Consider the following 22,744-nt stretch of genomic DNA (forward strand, 5'->3'; position numbering starts at 1 on the left):
ACTGGGGGGACTTCCCGTGTACTGTCCCCCCCCCCACCTGTGGCCCTGGTCTTAGCTTTCAAATCTATTAGGCTTGCAGAGGTGTGGGTACCAGTGAGCTGGAACGAGGGCAGTGGGGGTGGCAGGGCTGCCAGCCTTGCGGTTCATGCCGCCCCCCTGGGTGTCCCTCCATTATGCACGGTCACCCGTGCCCTCACCTCCTTCCTAATCTCCAGTCGCCTGAAACTCTTTCCCATGGGACGGGTTGGGGGGCTGGTGGAGGCCTTCAGAAGGTGCAGCTGGGTCCCTGGCCAGCTCTCTCACCCAGGTTGGTGACCTTGGCCATCTTCCTTCTCTTCCATACTTTGGTTTCCCTCTGAGAGGGTGGTTGGTCTCCGTGGAGTGGGAGCTTGCCTGAGCCAGCCCCTGGCGCTGCCTCCTCCAGGGTCCATCTGGTCGCTCTAATCCCTGCCTTTTTAGGGCTGGAAGCCTGTAGCTTGGGCCTGGGTGTTCCTGGAGGCAGACAGGGACTGGCCCAGGAGGGCGGAGTCCCCGGGAGCTGGTGAGGCACAAGAGGGCCAAATCCTGTCCGTCTGCCACTGTGGGGAAGGGCCCCAGTCCCAGGTCAGGTCCCCTGGGAACTTCCTAGGCATTCTCCAGCAGAGAATATGGGGGTCCCCCAGTTTCCTAGCCCTTGCAGGCTTCCTCTGTGCCCACCTGTCTTGTTGCTGGATTACAAGCTCCTTGAGGGCAAGCCTGTGCCTTTCGCCTCCCTGGTGATGCTTGCTCTACCTGGCAGAGTGCTGCTTAACATGAACCGATGGACTAATGGGCTCAGGGGACAGTTTTAGACAGCTTAAAACATTTTAAGTTTATTCTTTAATATAATTTTAAAGGTCATACTCCATGTACAGTTATTACAAAATATTGGCTATTTTCTGTGTTGTACAATATATCCTTGTAGCTTACCTTACACCCAATAGCTTATAACTCCCACTTCTCTGCACTTATTCTCCAGCACCTCCCGCCTGCCCCCTGCCCCCGCCAAATACACACACTGGTAACCACTAGTTTCTTCTCTGTATCTGTGAGCCTGCTTCTTTTTTTGTTCTATTCATGAGGTCGTTGCATTTTTTAGATTCCACATATAAGTGACATCATACAGTATTTGTCTTTCCCTGTCTGACTTATTTCACTTAGTATAATGCCCTTGCCAGTTTTAATGACAGTTTCTGCTTCATGGTTTGTTTGTGAGGAGCAGATGAGTTAGTTTCTTGAAAACACTTTGAACAGTGCCTGGCACATAATAAGTGCTCAATAAATGTTAGTGATTATTATTATTATTGGTGGTGGTAGTGGTGGTGGTATTCTAGGTGCCCAACTCTGGGTTGGCTCTTTTCTCTCCTGTTGTGGCTGTTCCAGCCCTAAGACAGGGAGGGTTGTGGGCCCAGAGAGTGGAGATAGTGGCATTGTTTTCCCTCAACGGGTCCTAGCCTCAGAGCCTAGAGAAGAGATTTCCTTTCCCTGCCTAACTCTCTCTGTGTGACTGAGGGGAGGTGGGAGATATGGGAGCCTCTCCAGGCTTTCTCTGCCCAGGGAGCTGTGTTTATGGAGGACTCTGAGAAAGCTGCCATCACTGTAAACAAGATGCGTTATTATAAACCAGCCCAGTTTCCCCTTCTTGGCTCCCATCCCATTTGTTGATGAGAGTCACCGAATCAGAGACTCCCAGGCTCAGCAAGGATGTGGCCTGGTCTCCAGGCAGGCTCCCCTTAACCATGGGCTACACGCACAGGGGTAACATCTATATTTTAAAAGTAGGATTCCCCCAGTAATGCTGCAAGTTGCTGCATCTTATGCCCTCTAGGTCTCTCCGAAGTCTAACCTGCATCCCTCTCGCTGTAGCCTTAGTTCAGTCCCCTGTTGGTAGGAGGTGGGGGAGAACCATGCCCAGCCCTTCCTGTCTGTCTTGAAGCTGGCAGCTCTGACCCCGTGATGGCAGTTGCAGGCTCCTGGTCGTGCTGTTTCTCCATCTCAGGCCTCTCTTGGGGTCACCTGCTTTCCGGCACCTCTGATGGTCCTCATTAGTCAGGGTCAACTCTCAAGACCTGCCACATATACCCTCCACCTAGTCCTGATTCCCACCCAGGGAGGCTGAGGTTGTTCCAGGTCGGGGGGTGTGAGCTCTGTTTCCGGACCCCTGGCCCGCCCAGTTGCAGCTGTAAAAAGCATTAAGCAATTTTTTTTTGAAGAAAGAATGGGCTTGGGCTGATGATGATGACAGCTGGGGAGGGTTCCTGAGTTCAGCCTGGCCCTATCTTGCTTCCCCGTCTTAGCCCCTGCTCATTTCTGTCCCATTTCTAGGCCATTGCTCATCTAGAGGAGGGGCTCACCTTTGCCCTTTGACCTCAATCAGACCTGAGCAGTCACTTGGGCTCCGACAACCCTTTATGGGAAGCAGCCTGTGGGTTCAGCATGGGGCTTGATGCTGGGGAGGGACTGCCCAGGGGCAGGCAGAGGGCTTCAAGGGACACGTAAGGGAGGGTTCCTGCCTTGGGGTCCCTGTGGCTGAGGGTGGCAGGAGAGCAAGGCACCTGCCTCTTCCTGCACTTGGGAGCAGTCCCTTCCCTTGCTGGGCCCGGTGTCCTCATCTGTAGGAAAGAGGGCTGGAGGGATGCTGCGCTGGAGGAGTCTGTGAGTCCCTGTCCCTTCTGAAGCCTCCCCTGGTCCCAGGCTTTGAACTTCACCTTGGATTGACCTTGCTTCCCTCCCCCCACCCCTGCCCCCACCTCTGGCAGTGGCTGGCAGGAAGTCCTGCTGATTAGGGCCCTAATCGCCAGCTGAGACTCCCAGAAACAGCGGAGCTGGCAGAGCAGAGAGGAGCCGCCAGGCCAGGAAGGGGGAAGCATGGGGAGCAGCCCCCAGTCAGGGGGGACATGGACTGGAGTGGTGGCTGTGACTAGGGGGCGCTAGATGCCTGCGTGGGTTAGGCGTTGGCTCCTTGGGCCCTGGCAGTGCCCAGGACTCGCGGCCAAGGCGGTGTGGCAACAGCTGAGTGCAGCTGAGCACGCTTAAAACTTTCTGGGTGTCAGCCCTCTGCCAGGCAGGGTGCCAGGGATATGTGCGGGGCTGGAAAGGCCAGGGAGACATGGTCTAGTAGGAAGCAAAGGGGAGTCGCTGGAGGGTCTCTGCAGCATGCAGAGGGGGTATCAGGCAGGAAGGAGTGCACATGAGCTGATAGAACGGAGAAAACTTTGGAGAAGAGGTGCCGTTTGAGATGGGTTTTGAAGGTTGAGAAGGAGTTCTGCAGGAAGGAAAAAGGACAAAGGCTTCTCTGGGTGTGAGGGGAGGCCTGCACAAAGGCACAGGGGCATGCTGTACTGATGGATGAAATAATGGCTCCAGCTGCGTGTCAGAGTCAGGCTTCGGTGTCCCTCCTAACTCTGCTGCTTACTAGCTGTCTGACCTTGGGCCGAGCCTCAGTATCTACATCTGTAAAACGGGGTTAACATGCAATCTCATAGAGTTGTGGTGGGGATGGAATGAGATCGTACTTGTGAAGTGCCTGCTTGTGAGGCTCAGTGCCTGGCACAGGCCAAGCCCACAGAAAGTGGTTTGTGTGGGGAAGGCTGGCTTTAGGGGAGCCTGGAGGTGTTGCTTGGGGTTCAGCTGTGGGGGGTTTACAGCTTGGGGTTCAGCTGTAGGAGAGGTTAAAGAGGGAAGCAGCAGAGGGCTTTGACAGAGAAGAAACACAAAGAGATGGTGATTTGGGCAGGTGAGAAGCCCAGACTGGGCCAGGGAGACCGGGGACAGGTCCCAAGGCCAGCCTCCTGGAGTCCCCGGGCTGGGAAACCCTCCCCTGAATCACTTCATGCCTCTGGGCTTCTTTCCCACGTGCTGTCTTCCTCTCCAGGGTCAGAAGGCTGGGGAGGCCCTGAGATCTCCTTCCTGGGTGATCTTTCAGGCCAGAAGAGAGCATGGGCACAGCTCTACATGAATGGATGGACAGACTGCAGCAGGTGGGAGTGAGGGTAGACTGTTGGCAGCTCCCATTTCTAAGGAGTCATACAAGAGAGACTCCTTTAGGGGGTGTTATTTACCCAGTAGGTGCTCACTCATGAATAAGGGCGTCCCCTGGTCAGGGCGGAGGCAGTGGTGTCCTATCTGACCGTCAGTGGGCTGGTGAGTGTCTGGACATGGGCTGCCTGTCCAGAGCCAAGAGGAAGGTTGAGTGTTGCAGAGGCTGGGTGTTCAGTGACTGTGAGGATGAGGGAGCAAGGATTTCAGGAGCTTTAACTTCCCTAAGTGAGGTCCTGTCCCTCGGGTGGAGTGGCATGGAGGTCAAGACCACATACCCTGCAGCTGCACTGTCTGGGTTTGAATCCTGAGACCACCTCCTGCAGACTGTGTGACTGCCAGCCACTTGGCTAACCTGCCAGGGCTTCAGTTTACTTAACTGTGAAATGTGGGCACCAGAAAGATCTGTGTCCTATGGACGTATTGCATATGTGCATGCCAAGTTGCTTCAGTCATGTCCAACTCCGTGTGACCCTATAGACTGTAGGCTCCTCTGTCTATGAGATTCTGTGGGCAAGAATACTGGAGTGGGGGACTTGTGGTTATTATTACCGTTATTGTTATTACCACTTTTGGTGCAGAGGGAGGGATTGGGGCAGGGGCTTCTTGGCAGGGATGAGAGGAGCCACCCAGAGGGAGGTGAGGGGAGTGCAAGAGATAGATGGAGCCTTTGAAGAATCCTCGGTGCCTTGTGAGCTGCTTGGGACGCCACACAGGGCGCTGCCTGTGCTGTGGCCAGCTGAGCTGAGCAGAGCGTGGGAGCGGAGGCAGCAGCCAGGCCTGGATTCCCGGCTGGAGTCCTGGGAGAGCAGGGGCGAGCCGGGGCGAGGGGTGGGGGAGGAGAGGTGAGCAGAGAGGAGGCCAGGACTCTCCCTAGTCCCCAGCTGAGACCCAAGGAATTCTTTCCATCATCTCTTGCCAGAGGTCCTGACCTTTTAGCTCCAGGGCCTTTGGAAGGCTTGTGGTCCAGTCCCTGCTTCCTGGGCAGCCTGTTTCTGATGCCCCTTCCCTGTTAGAAAGTGATCGCTCTGCATGAACTACTGTCTGGCTGCAGTTCCTTTGGGGTGGAGGAGCAGTCTGGTGGGAGGAATAGCTGCTTTGCAACAGGAGGGAGTGAGGGTAGACTTCAGGGCCCTGCCCTGAGTTGGGGCAGGGGAACGGTTAGCTGGAGGGACTGATGGCGGGGGGATTCAGGTGGCCTGTTTCTAGTCCCTCTTTGGCACTGTGTGACCTTGGGAAAATCACTTCCGCTCTCTGGGCTTCAGTTTTCTCATTTATGAGAGGAGAGGGTGGAGTTCTTGATTTCTAGTCGGTGTTGAAATTCTGCAAGTCCATAGCTCTTTCTGAATAGTGAGGTCCTTGCTTTTGGGGCCCTGGGAAGAGCTGTCTGGCATGGAGGTGCGGGCTCTGGAGGGTCTTTAGGTATCTACTGAGAAGCTTGCTGAGATGCTGGGGAGGTCCCTTCCAGCCCTGGCAGTGGAAGATTCTTTGCCCAGTGACCACTCCTCAGCTCCATTTCTTGGAACAGAGCAGAGGGCAACAGCTGTCTTGAGTTGAGGGGCCAGAGCTTCTGGGTCTCTGTCCCATTCTTTTAGGGGGGCACGCGCTGGCAGGATGAGAGCTGGTGGAGTGAGAGAGGGAACTAGGCAGATCTGCCAGCTCCCTCTTGGTCATGCTTAGGGGACAGTGGGAGTAAGTGATGCGCTTAGTGGAGGGCGTACAGAGGAGTGAGTAACAGTCGTGAGTAATGGCTGAGTGTGTCTGTCGGGCAGGTGGCTCTTAGACTGTACAGAGCTGTCCAGGGCTCCGGAAATGCTCTCTGGAGGCCCAGCCACTGAGTCACGGCAGCCTGAGCTCCGCAGCCCCTGCCCTCCTTGGGAACCCAGAGTCCCTCGTCTCCTGGAGCTTAGCAGCTGCAGGCCTGCGTCCCCCGCCCCTTTGCCTCTCTTGTGTTTTTCTGCACTGGCCCCTCCCACCACCTATACCTCCACCCCGCCTTGACCCCATATCTGCCCTGTTTTGTCTTCAAAGCACCCTGGTGACTTGATCGTCTGAAGGAGTATAGATTTTTTATTCTGGCTGTCCTGCGTTTGAGTCCCAGCGCAAGTCTTGGGAAGTGAGTGGTCTGGGCAACTTAAGTCTTCTGGTTGAGTTTCAGTGGTTGCATATGGAGGAACGGAGTGTTGCTTGTGCATATCGCTGAAAGGGTTAAATGTGATACTGTGTCTGAAGTAAACGGTATCCGGTACCTGGTAGGTATTCAGATAAAGCGGTTGTCCCACAAGCCCTGAACTTTGTTTGGCTCCTCCTTACCACCTCCACCTCCAAAATTCCTGCTTCCATGTCTTCATCCCATCGTTTTCAGGATGCTTATCTTCCAGTTGGATCTGCCCCATCCTTGGTACATGTGCCGTCCTGTTTCTGCCATCTCGTATGCAGCTTCCGTCAGTGTGCCCTACACTGCCCCCTCTCCAGTGGAAGTATGCGTAGGGCTCAGGTGGGCTGGGCGAGGGGAATGTGTCACTTGTCTGGCCTCAGGGGGCGGGCAGGCTCCTGTGGGCACCTCACGCCTCCCACCTCTGCCGGTTCATGCTCACCCTTCCCCACTGTCTGCCCACGTGGGGGTCATTTCCCCTTCTGGCTTCCTGAAGTCAGCTGAGCTCAGGGCCGTGCAGACTGCCCCTGCCAGGGGGTGTGCTCCCGTCTGTGAGGCTCTGCTTGGGGTGGGGCAGGGAGGGGGCACCAGGGATTGACTTTGCATCTGGGCCTGGCAGTGGTCCTGTGGTGTGTGGGTGCGCTGTGTGTGCCTCGGGGCATCCGAGCTCTGTGCAGTGTCTCTGGTCCCCGGAGCCTCCATCTGATGTGGACTCCCTCTCCTGTGTATTGAAAACCTGCCTGTGTTTTCCCAGCCAGATAGAGCCTGGTCTTCCGCTGCCCCTGCCCCTCTCTCCACCCCCTCTTCCCTCCAGACCTGGTTTTGGATGCGGATGCGTGCATCTTGAAGGGCCTCCCAGGGAACAAGGAAACATTGAGGGGAGGGGGGAGTGGATATGCGTCAGATGGAGCCCGAACAATGCTGGTGACAGCCAGGCCTCTGCTGGCCTTCAGTGCTGGCCTGGCTTCAAGTCTCTGCTGCTGGCTAATTGGGATCGGGAAGGGGCTTCCTGTGACTGGGCCACAGATGGATTTAAAGGAGCTGCGGGAGCCGGGCTGTCCTGCCCTGGAGACCTCGTGCCCCTGGGACCCCTGGAGCAGTCCATCAGAGCAGATGGGGCTCCAGAACACTAGCCCTTGACATGCACTAATTGTGCGGAACCATCACACTGGCTCCTCCTGCTGCTGCCATCTGTGGCCCAGGAGTTTTCTACATGAGTGAATTTTCAGATAATTGAAGCTTAGGCCATGTAACAGTCGGAAGTGCCAAAGAAAAAAGTTGAATTGTTTTGATGATAATCTTTTGCATTGTATTTATACTGCTCTGAGCTCTGACTTAAGGTAGATTCCTCTTATTGTTATTGTTCCTCAGTTTTGACCTCTATAAAGTGGGCCTATGAACAGAACCTACATCACAGGGTTGGAGAGAGGATTATGTGAGTAATCGAGAGAGGATTACACATCAAATGCACATGGTATGCCCCGTACAGTTTGCTCACCTATAAACAAAGGCGTTGAGGCATGGAGAGATGTAGGAACTGTGTCCAGCTCAAATGGAAAGGGGCTAATGTTTTCCAAGCATGTGCTGTGTTCCAGGCATTTTTACTTGTGTCATCTCAGTCAACTTTATTTTGTCCTCCCAACCAGTGGTAAAGAACCTGGCTGCCGGTGCAGGAGATGTAAGAAACACGGGTTCGATCCCTAGGTTGGGAAGATCCCACTGGAGGAGGGCATGGCAATCCACTCCAGTATTCTTGCCTGGAGAATCCTGTGGACAGAGGAGCCTGGCGGGCTACAGTCCATAGTATTGCACAGAGTCGGACACCACTGAAGAGACTTAGCATGAGCGCACGCAACCATTCTGCAAAGTAGGCCTCCTTATCCCCAATTTAGCTCTCAGTAGCCGGTCTGTGGCAGATGGATATTTGAGCCCAGGCCTAACCCTCGGGCTCCTCGAAGGCAGCTGCGGGTTTGGTGCAAGAATCACCTGTCATTCGTAGGCTGTGTGCATCTTACAAAGCCACTGTCCTGTTCTACTGCTGTCTTGACGGTACTCAGACAATACCCACCCTCAAGCAGGGTCTGCACGTGGCAAGTCAGTGGCTCTGTAGGGACGAATCTTCAAGTTTCCTGTTTCTGTACCACAAGGCGAGTATGCGTCCCCTTGGCTTCCCTTGTGGCTCAGCTGGTAAAGAATCCACCTGAAATGCGGGAGACCTGGGTTCGATCCCTGGGTTGGGAAGATCCCCTGGAGAAGGGAACTGCTACCCACTCCAGTATTCTGGCCTGGAGAATTCCATGGACTGTATAGTCCATGGGGTTGCAAAGAGTCAGACACGATTGAGTGACTTCCACTCCACTAACCCAGTCCGGGGCTTTTCTATCTTACCTCTTATCTTTTGGTTGGATACTCATGCCCCTCAATGTGTTCAGGAATTTAGAAATGAGGACCCACAAGCAGAAGGTGTTATGATCTTTTAGAGTTGAACCTACTTCCAGTTACCACGTTTGTGTTAGGTTCACAAAGAGCAGTTTGTAGTCAAGTGATGAGACTAAATGACTTTTAGCAGCTTAGGGAAAGCAAGACTACAGATGGGCTTGGAGAATACAGAATTTTCTCCTGTTTGCTTTTCTTTTGACAAGCCTTAAATCTTTAAAGAAGCGGGTAGGCCTTCAGCAGCATTGGGCAGTGACGCAGGTAGTGTGAAAAGCCTGAAGAACCAAAAAAGCTTTGGGCCATTTCTTCAAATCTGAGATGTCTTTTTTTCCCTCCTACATTCTGTTTAATGCTTTTGAACTTGGAATGCATCTTATGATTGAAAGTGTACATTTTCGGGTAGCCTTCCCTCCTCAAAAGCTATTGTCCAGTTGATGCTACCCCAGACAGTCAGTGATATCTTTGAGATTAGGAAACAGAGCCATGCGCACCTCTGGTTTGCAAAGCCTCCTGAAGATGTGGAAGGGCCTGAAGCCTGCAAGCTGTTGTCCTGTTGTCCTGAGAGCTGACTGTGGCTGAGTTTAGGAAGGCACAGGGAACCTCTCTTGTCTCTGCAGGTTTGAGGATGACCCCCAGCCTTGGAATTCTCAGTTTGGGGCCTGGCTCAGCCCATCCTCTCCTCCACCCCTGCCCCAGCCTCTTCTGCTGGGGCCCCTTTCATGCTCCTTGGCAGGTCCTGACCCCTCTGGCTTCTTGGGTTTCCCCCTTGCTCTTATTAATACATTTTTTTTTCTCCCACGCATCCTTCTTTCCTCACTGTTTTAGCACAGCTTAGGGTCAAAGACTTTGATCCTTCAAGTTTTCATCAGGGACAGAAATTCTCATGGAGAGTAAGGGGGTAGGGTGGGCAGTCTCTCTCTGGGTGTAATTTCTGGAAAACCAGATGGACTTGAATCCCAGTGAAATAATAGCCCTCTTATACCTCCATTACAGCAGTTCTTGGGCTCGTTTGTAGTTCTCTGTTTGCATGCCTGTCTCCTCCACTGGGCCACAAGTTCCCCTCCCTGGTCAGGCCATTCTTATTCCTCTCTGGCTCTGAAGCTGGGAACGTGGCACCGAGGACCCCTGTTACTGTTGGTGAAGAAGTGCACTGCCTTGCTTGTGTGCCCATCACCTCCTCCCTGTCCCCGGTTCCACTAGAACTTTGACCACAGACCACAGTCCTTTCCTTCACCAGATTCTTCTAGGAACTTCCTAGACACAATGTTTTCTGTGCTGGAGGTCACGTCCTCCACCCCCCTGCTCCAGAACAAAAGGCTGTTCTCCAGGTGGGAAAGAAGAGCTGGGGTTTTCCCTGCTCTTTAGGTCTTAGGAGAAGGTGACCTTGGAGTCTGCCTGTCAGACTCCTTGTTGAGGGCCTCCACTTATATAACAGAGGCCCTGCGTCCTCTGAGTGCTCCGGGCTGGGCCCCTCAGTGGTGGCCGGTTTCTCCTCTGTCTTCTTACATCCCCTTGGAATGTTCTTGGTAACCTCCCTACTCTGCTCAGAACCCCAGCTCAGAGTCTCCTTTCACTTTGGTCTCCTGTTCTGCCCCCACCCTCCTCTTGACTCTGACATCTTCCCAGGCCACCTGCCTTAGAAGACATGTCCCCCATGAAACTCTTACCTGTGACCCCTGATTTGTGGCAAAGTGCTGTGGTCCTGGGCAGAGCCAAGTCATGGGGTGCCACCAGGTTGGAACTCTGGTTCCATTACCTACTGCAGGCCAAGGCTGTGACCTCTCAGAGCCTTGTTTCCTGCTCTGTAAAAAGGGCTGATAACCCCTACCTCACAGTGTACCATATGGGAAAACAAACAAACAAACTTGAAAGTTGTATTCTCTGGCTGGAGCAAGGGCTTCGAGGCGGAGAGGTGAGAAGTGGGACTGGAAAGAGAGACACAGCCAGGTCCCGAAGGGCTGTGAGGACCATATTAGGGCATCTGGACTTTATCCCGTGGAGCTGGGAGCCGTGCAAGGACTTCAGGCAGGAGTGGCATGACCGGCTGTGCCTTGTAGGAACAGTTCCGTGGCTGCTGAGTGGAGAGAGGCTTAGAGGGCTGGGCTGAGGGCAAGGAGGCTGATGCCAGGAGGCTTTTGTAAGAATCTCCATGATTTAAAGAGGCTAGGGGTGAGGGAGTGGCTTGGAAGGATACTCTGGTGGAGGAATTGGCCAGGCTTGGCGGGGAGGGGGGGTGTAGGAAGAATCCAGCTGACCCTCAGGTTTTTGGTTTAACAACCTTAGGTGGTCGGGGAGTGGGGTGGACGTCAATGGCAGTGAGGGAGCCAGGAGGAGGCAGAATGGGGACAGGGCTGTGAGCCCAGGAGGCTGACCCGTGTCGAGTCCTGGGCCCAGCTCTGCCCTCTTGCCCCTGCACGCCCCACCCTTGTCATTGCCAGGCCTCTCCTGGGCCTGTGGCTCCCCTCTTGTGCTCCCAGGACCTGGCACGTAGGAGATGCTTGGTACCTGTCTGTTGAACTCAGCTTCTCTAACTTTCTTGCTCACAAGGGTTTGCTCACGAGAAGTCTGGCCTGGTATGCAACTCGGCCCTCCAGGGTCACTGATTTTGGGTGTGGGCCAGTGTGGCCCCTGAGATGGGCACTTGGGGTCCTGACTTGGGTCTCAGAGGAGGCAGATCATCAGAAAAGATGTTCTGCCACCAGTTCGGCATCCAGAGATCTGGGTGCTATCTTATGCCATCCTCCGGACAGACTCTGAAGGGGACTGGCTGGCGCTCAGTGCCAGACCCACCTCACCTGCTTTGCTGCTGCCACGACCTTCTGGGGAAGTGTCTGCTCTGAAATATCACATTCCAGCAGGCTCAAGAGGGTCTGGCACACCCGGCCCTCCCCTTGTATGGGGTTGGGCTGTGCAGGTCAGGGCTGCTGTGTGTGGGTGTGGCTAGAAACTTCCCTTTCTGGAGGGCCCTTCTTGAGCGTGCAACAGGACTTGGCTGCCGGCAGGGGCTGGGGCGGCCAGTGAGTGGGGCCTGAGAAAAGGCTCCCAGGATAAGAGGAAGGCTTGGGGTTCAGGGGAGCTGCTGGAGCTTGGTGGGGGAGAATGACTGGGTCAGTGGTCCAAGAGGAGCCTGGCCCAGGAGGATTTGGGGAGGGGATGGGCCTAGAACTCTGGGGGCAGTGACTGGAGTCAGCTCTCTGGGTTGCCAGTGTGTCTTGTCTGCTTGGCTTCTAAGTTGGAGACTTCTGGGCTTGGAGAAAGGCTCAGGCCCCCTCCCTGTCCCCGGCTGGCTCCCTGGCCCTGAAGGGGACTCTGGCCCTGAAGGGGCACGGCCCCCCCCCCCCGCCCCCTCACCTCGAGGTGTCCCTGGGAACAGGCCCCTTCTTGCCTCCAGGAACTTGACGCAGTTCCTTTCCCGGTCGTGAGCAGAACTCTATATAAGGGAAGGAAACAGCAGAGCAGGTTGAGAGCAAGCTCTGGTGAGGATGGGTGGCCTGGAGGGGAGGCACAGGCCTGGGGAGGAAATGGAGCCAGGGCAGGGGCCCCCTCCTTCTCAGGAACCCCCCGGCCCAGAGCTTCAGGCTCGAGGTTCAGGCTGGGAGGCCAGTGTCTTCGAGCTGCCCTGGGGTGCTGCCCTTTGCACCCTCGGGCCTTGTACTTGCCCAGTGCCCATCCCCTACTCCCATGGCTGGGCCCCGTGTAGCTGTCTGACTGTGAGTGTCTACACTCACCCCTCGCCTGGTTTCCAAGCCAAGCCCTGGTCTAGTTGGCGGGGGCTCCCAGCCTGCCTTGGTCTGGCTGGCAGGGGCTGGCTGGGCTTTATAGAGCCCCGCGGGGATTCGTAATGTGAACTTGGAGGTGCTGGGCTCTCCACACACGGAGGTCATCTGATCATGTCCTCAGACGCGGGGTGCGTGGGCTGGGTCCCTCCAGGATCATAGTCTGCATTATTCTTGACTCCTTGGTATCACCTCAGTGACCAAGTCTGGGAGGATGGCTGATTCCTGGCCACCACAGGTTCCTTGAGTGGGGCCCAGAGGATGAGCAGCAGGCAGAGCTGAGGGCGGGATCCCCAGCTCTGGAATGCAGGAAGGTGGCTGTGCCCTCCATGCTCTGGGTGGAGGAGAGTAGTAGAGTCTGGAGGGGGCATATGTTAACATGAGGTGAGGATGGGGGCCTGTAGAGTTTCAGGTACCTGAGGGCCCCTTAGGGCTTCCCTGATAGCTTAGTTGGTAAAGAATCCACCTGCAATGCAGGAGACCCCGGTTTGATTCCTGGGTCGGGAAGATCCGCTGGAGAAGGGATAGGCTACCCACTCCAGTATTCTTGGGCTTCCCTTGTGACTCAGCTGGTAAAGAATCTGCCTGCAATGCTGGAGACCTGGGTTCGATCCCTAGGTTGGGAAAATCTCCTGCAGAAGGCTACCCACTCCAGTATTCTTGGGCTTCCCTTGTGGCTCAGCTGGTAAAGAATCTGCCTGCAATGCAGGAGACCTGCAATGTGATGGCCCCTTGTCTCTAGACTTCAGGGCTCCTCCCCATCTTTCCCCCTCCCGCCATTATTCTTAGTGTTACTGAACATCTCCTGCTTGCATTAAGCTCCCCATCCTTCACCTCCCCTGGTCCCTCTCCTACTCAGGCATCTTCAGTGGCTCCCCGGTGCCGGCAGCTGAAAGTCTTAACTCCTCTCCTGGGCCTTCAGAGTCTCCCATTATCCAGCCTGGAGGGAGACTTTCAGGCGTCTGCCTCATCTCCTTCTACATGCCTTCCAGCGCCATCTCTTCCTTCCCTTCCCCCATCCTGAGTCCCAGCCCAAGGGGCTTCTTTTGATGTGGGAAGCATTCCTACCTCCATGCCTTGTTTGTGTGGTTATTTCTATCTGAAATGCCCTTTCCCCTTCGCCACCTTCAAAAACTACCCATAGACCTCGTAAGCTCCAGGTTCTGAGCAGAATCCCAGAGCTTCTCGAGGAAAATGACCCGTGGGCTTCCTGCCCTCCTGGGGCTCACAGGGGGAACCACACAGGAGACAAACAAAAGCAATGTGTTACTGAGGCCTGGCTCAGGTGCCCCCTCTTCCATGGAGTATGCCTGGGTAACCCCCCATTTCCCTCCAGCTTTCTCTGTGTTCTCACAGCCCCAGCTCTCTGCCATAGTGTGGGCCTCATCTGGCCGCGGGGCAGTATGGCTTGCTGGGAAAGGCAGGTATTGCAGGCAGTCTGACCTGGTGTCAGTCCTGACACTGTCACTTGATAGATGTGCCATCTTGGATCTCACAGAATTGTTGAACTGCCTGAGCTGTAAGACGAGGATGCTAAGAACCTACTTCAGGGGGGTCATGAAGAGGGGTGGGTGTCATTCCAGGTGGGTGCCTGGAGTTGCTGGGGGAGGCATGTGCAGTAGGTGTCAGCAAGAACTTCTCTGGAAGCAACCCAAGTGTCTACTGATGGATGGACGGGTAAACACAATGTGGTATAGTCATATGATGGAGTAGTATTCAGCCTCAAAGAAGAATGCAACTCTGATACATGCTGCGACCTGAGAAAGTCTTGAAAGCATTATGCAGAGTATGTTAGTTTGTTGGGTCTGGCATAACAAAATATCACACACTCAGTGGTTTATTTATTTATTTGGCTGTCCCGGGTCTTAGTTGCGACACACAAGATTTTCAATCTTGTTGCAACATGCAGCATGCAAACTCTCAGTTGTGGCATGTAGCATCTAATTCCCTGACCAGTAATCTTACCCAGGCCTCCTGCATTGGGAGCATGGAGTCTTAGCCACTGGACCACCAGGGAAGACCCACGAACTCAGTGGTTTAAACAACAGAAATTTATTTTTTCACAGTCTGGAGGCTGGAGGTCAAGATCAAGGTGCCGGCAGGTATGGTTTCTGCTGAGGCCCTCCTTGGCTTGTAGACAGCCACCTTCTCCTTGTGTCTACAGTGGTCCTCCCTTTGTGCATGTACCCCTAGTGACTCTCTGTGGGTCTTGATCTTTTCTTGTAAGGACACCAGTCATATTGGATTAGGGCCCACCTTAATGGCCTCACCTTAACTTAATCACCCCTGGGGCTTCCCTGGTGGCTCAGACGGTTAAGAGCCTGCCTGCAACACAGGAAATGTGGGTTTGATCTCTGGATCGGGAAGATACCCTGGAGAAAGGAATGGCTACCAACTCCAGTGTTCTTGCCTGGAGATTCCCATGGACAGGCTACAGTCCATGGGGTTGCAAAGAGTCAGACACGACCGAGCAACTAATACACACATTTAAAGGCCCCATCTCTACATACAGTCATATTGTGAGGGGCTGGGGGTTTGGACTTCAACCTAAGAATTTGGAGGGATACTTCAGCTTATAATATTTAGTGAAATAATCCAGACAAAAATACAAATATTGTATGATTCCTCTTATATGAGGTACCTAGAATAGGCAAGTTCATAGAGACAGAAAGTAGATGAGAGGTTACTGGGATGGGGGGAATGGGGAATTATTGTTTGATGGGTTTGGAATAATGAAAATGTTCTGGAAATGGATAGTGGAGATGATTATACAGCATTGTTAATATACAATGCCACTGACTTAAACTAGTTAAAATGGTAAATTTTATGTTATGTGCATTTTACCGTAATTAAAGTGTGTGTGTGTGGGAGGCTAGCAAGATATGGGAGAGATCTTTTTTCTGCCCAGGATTATATAAAATGCTCAATCCCCAGACTCAAGTGGTTCTAGTTTGGCTGGGCTGTCCTCCAGCCCTGGGGACCAGGTGGACATGGGTGTGGGGACCCGTGAAAGGCTGGGATGTCATGTAACCAATCCTCAGACTTGAGGATGGGAGTGTCACCCATTTGGGGATGAGGTCCTGCCACTCATCAGGTAGTGAGGTAATGGGGGCAATGGGAGGCGGGTGCCTGGGTTTTCACCTACAACTCTCCCCTTCCGGCTGGTTGACTCTGTTATGATCTCTTCAAGCCTCGATTTCTTCATCTGTAAAATGGGAGCAGTAATACCGACTCTGCAGAATTGGAGGGTCTCAGAGACAACACAGGCATATGGTAGAATTAGCTCCCTTGAGTAGGGGCCTAACAGATGGCAGTGATCCTATCGCTAGTAGTGGTGACTAGTGCCTCCTGTCCTTGGGCCTTGAGCCGCTTTCATCTTTCCATAAATCTTTCGTGTGTGCCTCTGTGTGCTGGGACTAGCATGATGAACAAGGCATACTCCTTTCCTTTAGGGCACCTGATTTCTCTATTGAGTAACAAATTATAGACAAGGAAATAAACACATCTATAATTACACATTGTATTTAGGACTGTGAAGGAGAGAGAGGAATTCAGGAGAGAGGATAGCTGTGTGTGTGTGTGTGTGTGTGTGTGTGTGTGTAGCTTAAGGGAGTCAGGGAGGGCTTCTCTCTAGGGTGGTAGCATTTAAGCCAAAGCCAGAAGAATAGGAAAGACCCAGCTGTGCAGGCAGCTGGGCTAAGAACATCTGGGCAAGGAAACTGCATACTCAGAGGCCCTGAGGAAGAAGAGAGCTAAGTGTGTCCCGAGGACTGAGAGGAGCCCACCCCTTGGGTGTGGCTTTGGGTCCTGGACAAGGGGGATGGACACAGAGAGACACTGGGGAACAGGCCAGGGGACGGGTTGTGCAGGGCGCCCCCTGACTGGGCTGCCTGCTCTCAGGACTCTCCTGTCCTGGGGGGAGTCTCCTAGGCTGTGTCCTGTTGTTGGCACTGTTCCCAGGGACTTCTGAAGTTCAGAAAATATTAGTGGGTGGAGGGCTGTTGAATGCCAGGCTTTGGCCCCAGTGCCAGGCTATGGAGCCTGGTAACGCGCACATCCTGGCAGCATTCTTGCCTTTCTACCTCCAGAGCTGCACCGTTCTGCTGCAGTGGCCTTGGGCAAGTCGTTACCCTTGCTGTGCCTTAGTTTCTGCATCTGTGAAATGGGGGTAAAACAGGATAACTCATGCACCTTTTCCCCTGTGAACTTTAAAGAAACTTTTTAAAATTGGAGGATCATTGCTTTGCAATATTGTGTTGGCCTCTGCCATACAACAACATGAATCAGCCACAAGGACACATATGTCCCTTCCCTCCTGAGCCTCCCACCCCATCCCACCCCTCTAGGTCATTTCAGAGCACAGGTTGAGCGCTCTGTGCCCATATAGCAGCTTCCCACTGGCTCTCTATTTTACACATGACAGTGTATCTATGTCAACGCTACTGTCTCAGTTCGTCCCACCCTCTCCTTCCCTACTGTGTCCAAAGTCTGCGTTTTTATTAGGATCAAATGAGTCCAGAGAAAGGGCTTAGGACAGCAACAGACACACAGGTACATCCCATAACTTTCTGTTCCTGCTGTCATTGTGTAGGGCTCTGGGGAAACTCGTCTTTACAGGAGAGTCGGCACGGCACGGCAGAGAGGGCCAGGCCACGTCCTTGTCTACAGCCAGACGGTTGGGCTTGCGTCCTTCCTTCTCTGTTGGACACTTGATTGACCTCTGTGCCTTGGTCTTCTCAGCCACAAAATGGGATGCTCAGGGTTGTGGGAATGGAGTGAGTTAACTCACGCCAGGTACAAAGCAGAGTGCCTGGCCAGTAGCAAGTTTGATGGGAGTATTTGCTGCTGCTGCTACTTTTAGTATTGCTACAGTTTTCAGAATGGAAAGGCTGTGAGCCTCAGGCCCACCGGCTCATACCGTCTGTGTGAGGAAGGATCGTGGAGGGAGACTCGGGGAGGAGGCTTACCTGAGGCCGAATTCCCGGGCCTGAGACCTGGAATCCTGTCCTGCCAGCCCTGGGGAGACAAATGACCGGCACCCCCGTGTCTGCGCTCTTTGCAGAGGGAGGGCTCCTAGCTGGGGTCCCCAGAGGCAGTGGGAGTCGTTGCTGCGGACACCAGGAGTATGGGGCCGCAGGGCCCGGGCCAGAGTGGCAAGGGGCTCTGGCCCTCGCTGGCACATTCCAGGCTCCTGAGGGGGTGGCCAGGAGCCAGGGTGCCGGAGGGAAGGAGAGAGCCTTTTAAGGAAACATTTCTCTGCTTTAAAAAAAAAAAAAATCGAGAGACAAGAAACATTGAAACACACAACAAAGTTAGTGGGCTGGCTGGCGGGCTGGCCTGGAATGTGCGGCTGTGGGTGGTGGGTGGAGGAGGCCCTGGGGGGCAGCAGGCCATGAAGGGGCACCCCGGCATCAGGCCCGCAAACTGGGGGTCCACAGTGCAGATCTAAGTCCTCAGAGAGGACAAGGATGGGACCTGGGGTCAGGTTCCGTGGTTCCCCATTGCTTCAGGGTGGTACTTGGAGAAGGGAATGGCAACCCACTCCCGTATCCTTGCCTGGAGAATCCCATGGACATAGGAGCCTGGTGGGCTACAGTCCAGGGGGTGGCAGGGAGTCGGACACGATTGAGTGACTAGTACCTTAGGGTGGTCCTAGAGAAGAGGCTCTCCCTCTTGTCTCAGAGGACACCTGTCCGTCCTGCCTTTGCCTCAGTATGTGTCCGTAACCCCCCTCACTTCCCTAACCCCCAGTCCCCAATGGAGACCAGACACGCACTCTCGGGTACTGCAGGGGAAGACAGCGGTGGTGGATGGGACCTGCCTGTGGCTGGGAGGCCGTGGCACTAGCCGGCAGCATCCTCTCCTCTTGCAGCTGATTCCACATTTAGGGTCTCAGCCCTGTTCCAGCTCTAGCTCCGAGAGAAGGAGCAGAGCAGGGTGCTGATCTGTGGGTTGGCCCACTCCCACTCGGGCCTGAGGGCCCATGGGTGTTAGGAGGAGTGGGACAGGAGGGCCTGGCCCCAGGAGGTTGAAACCTACAAGCCTCAGAGTGGGATTTGGGGCTGGGGGTGGAAGGAGACAGGGAGGAGGTCACTGCTAGATGCTGGACTCCTGCTCTGAAGGTGCCTAGGGGACAGCAGTGACTGAGACCTTGTCTGATGAGCAGGGCATCCTGAAGGCTGCAGCCACCTCCAGACTTCCCTGCCCTTCTGTCCTGTTTTCCTGGCATCCTCCACCCCACCCTGGGTCACTGATCAGCTGTGTGACCTTGGGAAAGTTGTTTAATTTCTCTGTGCCCCCTGTACCTCATCTGGAGGTATGATAGTACCTACCTTACTGTTGTTGAAAGGATTACATGGGTTAATGTGGGTAAGACACTGATAATGGTGATAATGGCCCTGGTGGCCCGGATGGTAAAGAATCTGCCTGCAATGCAGGAGACCTGGGTTTGATCCCTGGGTTGGGAAGATCCCCTGGAGGACGACATGACAATCCACTCCAATATCCTTGCATGGAGAATCCCCATGGTCAGAGGAACCAGGTGATCTACAGTCCATTGGGTTGCAAAGAGTCGGACATGACTGGGTGACTAACACTTTCAAGGTATTGATAATAATGCCTGCTATATATTGATAGTACACATTCAATATAGTTATTGTTCCTTGTTTTGGCTTCATATATGATTCTCCCAAGTCCTAGAGCAATGTCCAGTACAGGGTGGTAGGTGTGTGTGCTGTGTGAAGTCGCTTCAGTCATGTCTGACTCTTTGTGAAACTTATGAATGATAACTCACCAGGCTCCTCTGTCCATGGAATTCTCCCAGCATGAATACTGCAGTGGGTTGCCATGCTCTCCTCCAAGGGTGATAGGTACTGAGACTCAACTCAGGTCACTTTGCTGGAGAATGAGTTGGCAGGGAGCCTGCAGCATGACGGGGTCAAGAACGCAGGGATGCCAACTCCCAGCCCCTCCACCTCTTCCAGAGCCTGGGCACATGGTTCCATAAGTAGGGACACCTTCTGAGCTGACATGTCAAGCCAGGTGGTCCCTGGAGCTGGTCAGATGATAAAATAGGGTCAGGGGACAGAAGGACTCAGCTGAGGGTGATGCCTCTATGAACAGCCAGCTCCGACTGGGGCTGGGGGCTGTCACTGCTGTTATAGAGTGGGGGGCTGGATCACCCACTGTTGGAGAAGGTAGCCACCTGCTCTTTGGTGATCCATGGCTTATGTCCAGACATCCTCATGCCTGGGGCTGGGGGAGGTGGGGAGAGCTTCCCCCTCTGTCCCCTCTGTGGGCCCCTGCATGGTGTTCAGGTCAGGAATTGGAGCCAAGGTTGAGGTATGAGCTCCAAGAAAAACGTGTCCTGGCTAGAAAAAAAGGAACACACCACGTCTCTGATAAAGGCCTCTGCTAATTGTCAGGGTAGTGGTTTGGCTGCCGGGCCCCTGGGGAGGGAGTGTTATCTCAGGGTAGGGAGCAATCCAGCCCCCTCTCTCCGCCCATCTCCCTTTGACTCGAGGCCATGGGGCCACCCCCTCCCTCATCAGAGGAGAAGATGAGGATGATGACAAAATAATAGCTCACCCTCGGAGAGTGTTTGCACCCTCAAGACCTTTCACATGTATTAGCAGAGTGGCTGGTTTCTTTTGGAAGAGCCGACAGGCCCTTCCCCAGGCCATTTCCCCACATGGTGTGGGAAGCTTGGCCAGCCCTCTGCAGCTCTGACCTTTGAGTGAGACACCTTGGCATTTGGGAGAATGGAGGAGGTGACTTTTCCTTCCTAGAGGTCTTAAACATGGTTTTAAAAAAAACAAAAACAAAAACAAATCTTACCATATTGCAGAAAATTTAGAACATAACACAAAAGAAAAAAAAAAACAACAAAACACCTTATTCTTATTACCTTAACCCTGGTGATTTGACCTCCGGTCTTTCTGCATATTTCTTTTTACAGAATTTTAAGAATGTGTCCATTTCATTTTGGCCTCTGCATCTGAGCACTGTTGCCTAGGCATTTTCATGTGTTGCTACACAGTTTTCCAATGAACTCTCCTCCTGGAGGGTGTCAATGTTTGTGAACTGAAGGGAGGGGTGTCTAGCACAGGCTGGTGGGGGAGCAAAATGATCTTAGGAGGCCCTGGGTTTCTTTGGGGATGAAAGATGCTAACCTTGCCCTTTCTCTGTTCCTCCCACAGGTGGCTGCCCCCTGCATTCCTCCATCCAGCCATGAACTGGTGGTGAGTGACAGTCCATTCCTGCCCCGCCAGCCCACCCTCCTCTCTTTCCTCAGCTCCTGGTGCAGCTTACTTTGCCTCTGTGCATGCTCAGTCGCTCAGTCTTTGCGACCCCATGGACTGTAGCCCTCCAGGCTCCCCTGTCCACGGGATTTCCCAGGCAAGAATACCGGAGTGGGTTGCCATTCCCTTCTCCAGGGGATCTTCCAGACCCAGGGATCCAACTCACGTCTCACATGTGTTCTGCATTGTAGGCAGATTCGTTACTGCTGAGCCACTGGGGAAGCCCCCAAGCATCCTGGTAGCCCCCACGGGTGCTAGGCCATTAGGTAATGAGGAAGAAGGGGCCATGTCCTGAAGCTGAAGCCCAACTTGGAGGAAATGAGTCATGAGGTCCCTTCGTGACTTCATGAGACTCGGGGCCTCTTATTTCAATCTTGAGACTTAAGTCCTTGGAAAAGCCCATAAAAGGGCATCTCGCCTGTCTCTAGGCCTGGTCAGGTGCCTGTTGTCTTGGGGCTTACAGAACAGGGGGATGGCATCTCCTTTGACCTGCCTGGTCCCTGGTCAGGTCCCCTTTGGCTGGAGGTGGGGAGATGGATGGCATGACCCACAGAGTCCAGGTACCTGGGAAATTAGTCACATTCAGGCGGCCTGCTCCATCTCCAGGCTCTTTGGCTGACTCTGCTTTTCTGCCTTCTCTCCATGTCCCAGACTCCCGCAGTGCTCCCTCTTTCCTCCAGTCAGGCTTCCAGAAAAGTGTGGATGGGGCAGGACTCCTGTGAGTTATGGGCTGGGGAGAGGGGCCTGCTCCAGACCCATCCCAGCTGGGCTGATTTGGAATGTTTCCCTCCCTGCCGTCTCTCTGTCTTCTTACCCTTCAGAGCTCCCTCCTGCTCCCCAGCCCAGCACAGGAGACAGGCGGGGGCCCTGGGGACTGGAGAGGGAGGGCCCTGCCTCTCCACACACACACACAGGTGTGCACTTGTTTGTGACTGGAGTTTGTGATGGAGGCCCAACTGGGCTCCCTCCCACTGATGGGTATAGAGGTGCCTGTGGTGACACTGATGTGGGTGGGAGTCTTGGGGAGTAGGCAAGGGCCCAGGGGACCCAGGCAGTTGGAGGTGTCTGCACATGACTTGCTCAGCCTGGATGCTGGCATCTCACTCGGGTTTCCTGGTCTTTTCTCTTCTGACACCCAAGTGCTGTGTAACAGTGGGCCAGTCCTGCCCTCTTTCTGGACCTCAGTTTCCCTTTTTGTCAAAGAAGGGGGCTGCACTCGATGCTCCAAAGGCCTTCTCAGTTCTGATACATATCCGCCTCCCATCCTTCCCCTCTCTATTCAGGGTCATTGGTGGAATGAAATAAAGCATGCAAAAAAAGAAAAAAAAGGTATGCAGAAGTGATTATGACTCTTAGATGTCTCTTGGATGCAGAGCAGAGTCACTGCCCTCTGCCCTCCTGGTCTAGGCCCAGCCATGACTTGGCTCGGCCTGGATACTGGAACATTCCACAACCTGGCTCAGGCAGGAGTCCCTTCTGGTATCTAACTTCAGTTCCTCCAGCTGGAATGCCAGCCTGTTCCCTTCTGTTCCAACCTGTGACCCCTCCTCACATAAACAAAGCTCACAAGACTCCCAGAGGTCAGGCATTCCATATCCTTTCCTCGCATCGGCCCCTCCTTCCTAAACTCACTGGGCTCAAATGCTTTTGGGCCTCACCTCTGCCCAGCTGTGTGTCTCCAGATGTGGAGTATTCTTTGCACAGAGCTCAGTCAAAGGTCATCTGACAACAGCAGGGCTTAGGGGTTGAATACTGTGGGGATGAGGCCAGAGTGCAGGCCTGGTTTGGAACTGCCAGCGAGAACTCTCTCTGGGATTGCGGAAGGATGCCGTGGAGGGCAGGCAGGGAGGGGTGGAGAGGAAGGAGCCCACGTCTCAGCATTTCAACCCGACTGCTACTTGGCTGCTGGGAACAGAATGTTCTTGGCTGGTCGAGGATAGCTGGGGGGCCCTGGGGTCTAGGGCTCTCCAGTCAGGAGCCAGATGCTTGACCTCCGGGAGTCTCGTGAGCTTTGTTTACAT

At 54.0% G+C, this 22,744-nt stretch overlaps 1 protein-coding gene across 9 annotated transcripts in view; it reads left to right on the forward strand.

Annotated features, from left to right (window-relative positions):
* Window positions 1-22,744, forward strand: part of TNS1 (tensin 1) — a 207,940-nt gene that overhangs the window by 68,600 nt on the left and 116,596 nt on the right. For all 9 annotated transcript variants that reach the window (XR_006342392.1, XM_043910093.1, XM_043910091.1 and 6 more), the window contains one exon: window positions 20,622-20,663. Coding sequence is in view for 1 of the 9 variants with exons in the window: in XM_043910093.1 (XP_043766028.1) it covers window positions 20,622-20,663 (42 nt within the window). In the remaining 8 variants the exon portion in view is untranslated. The remainder of the gene's footprint in view (window positions 1-20,621; window positions 20,664-22,744) is intronic.

The sequence above is a fragment of the Cervus elaphus genome, chromosome 8 (genome assembly GCF_910594005.1).
Source record: "Cervus elaphus chromosome 8, mCerEla1.1, whole genome shotgun sequence".
In the NCBI taxonomy this organism is placed as follows: domain Eukaryota; kingdom Metazoa; phylum Chordata; class Mammalia; order Artiodactyla; family Cervidae; genus Cervus; species Cervus elaphus.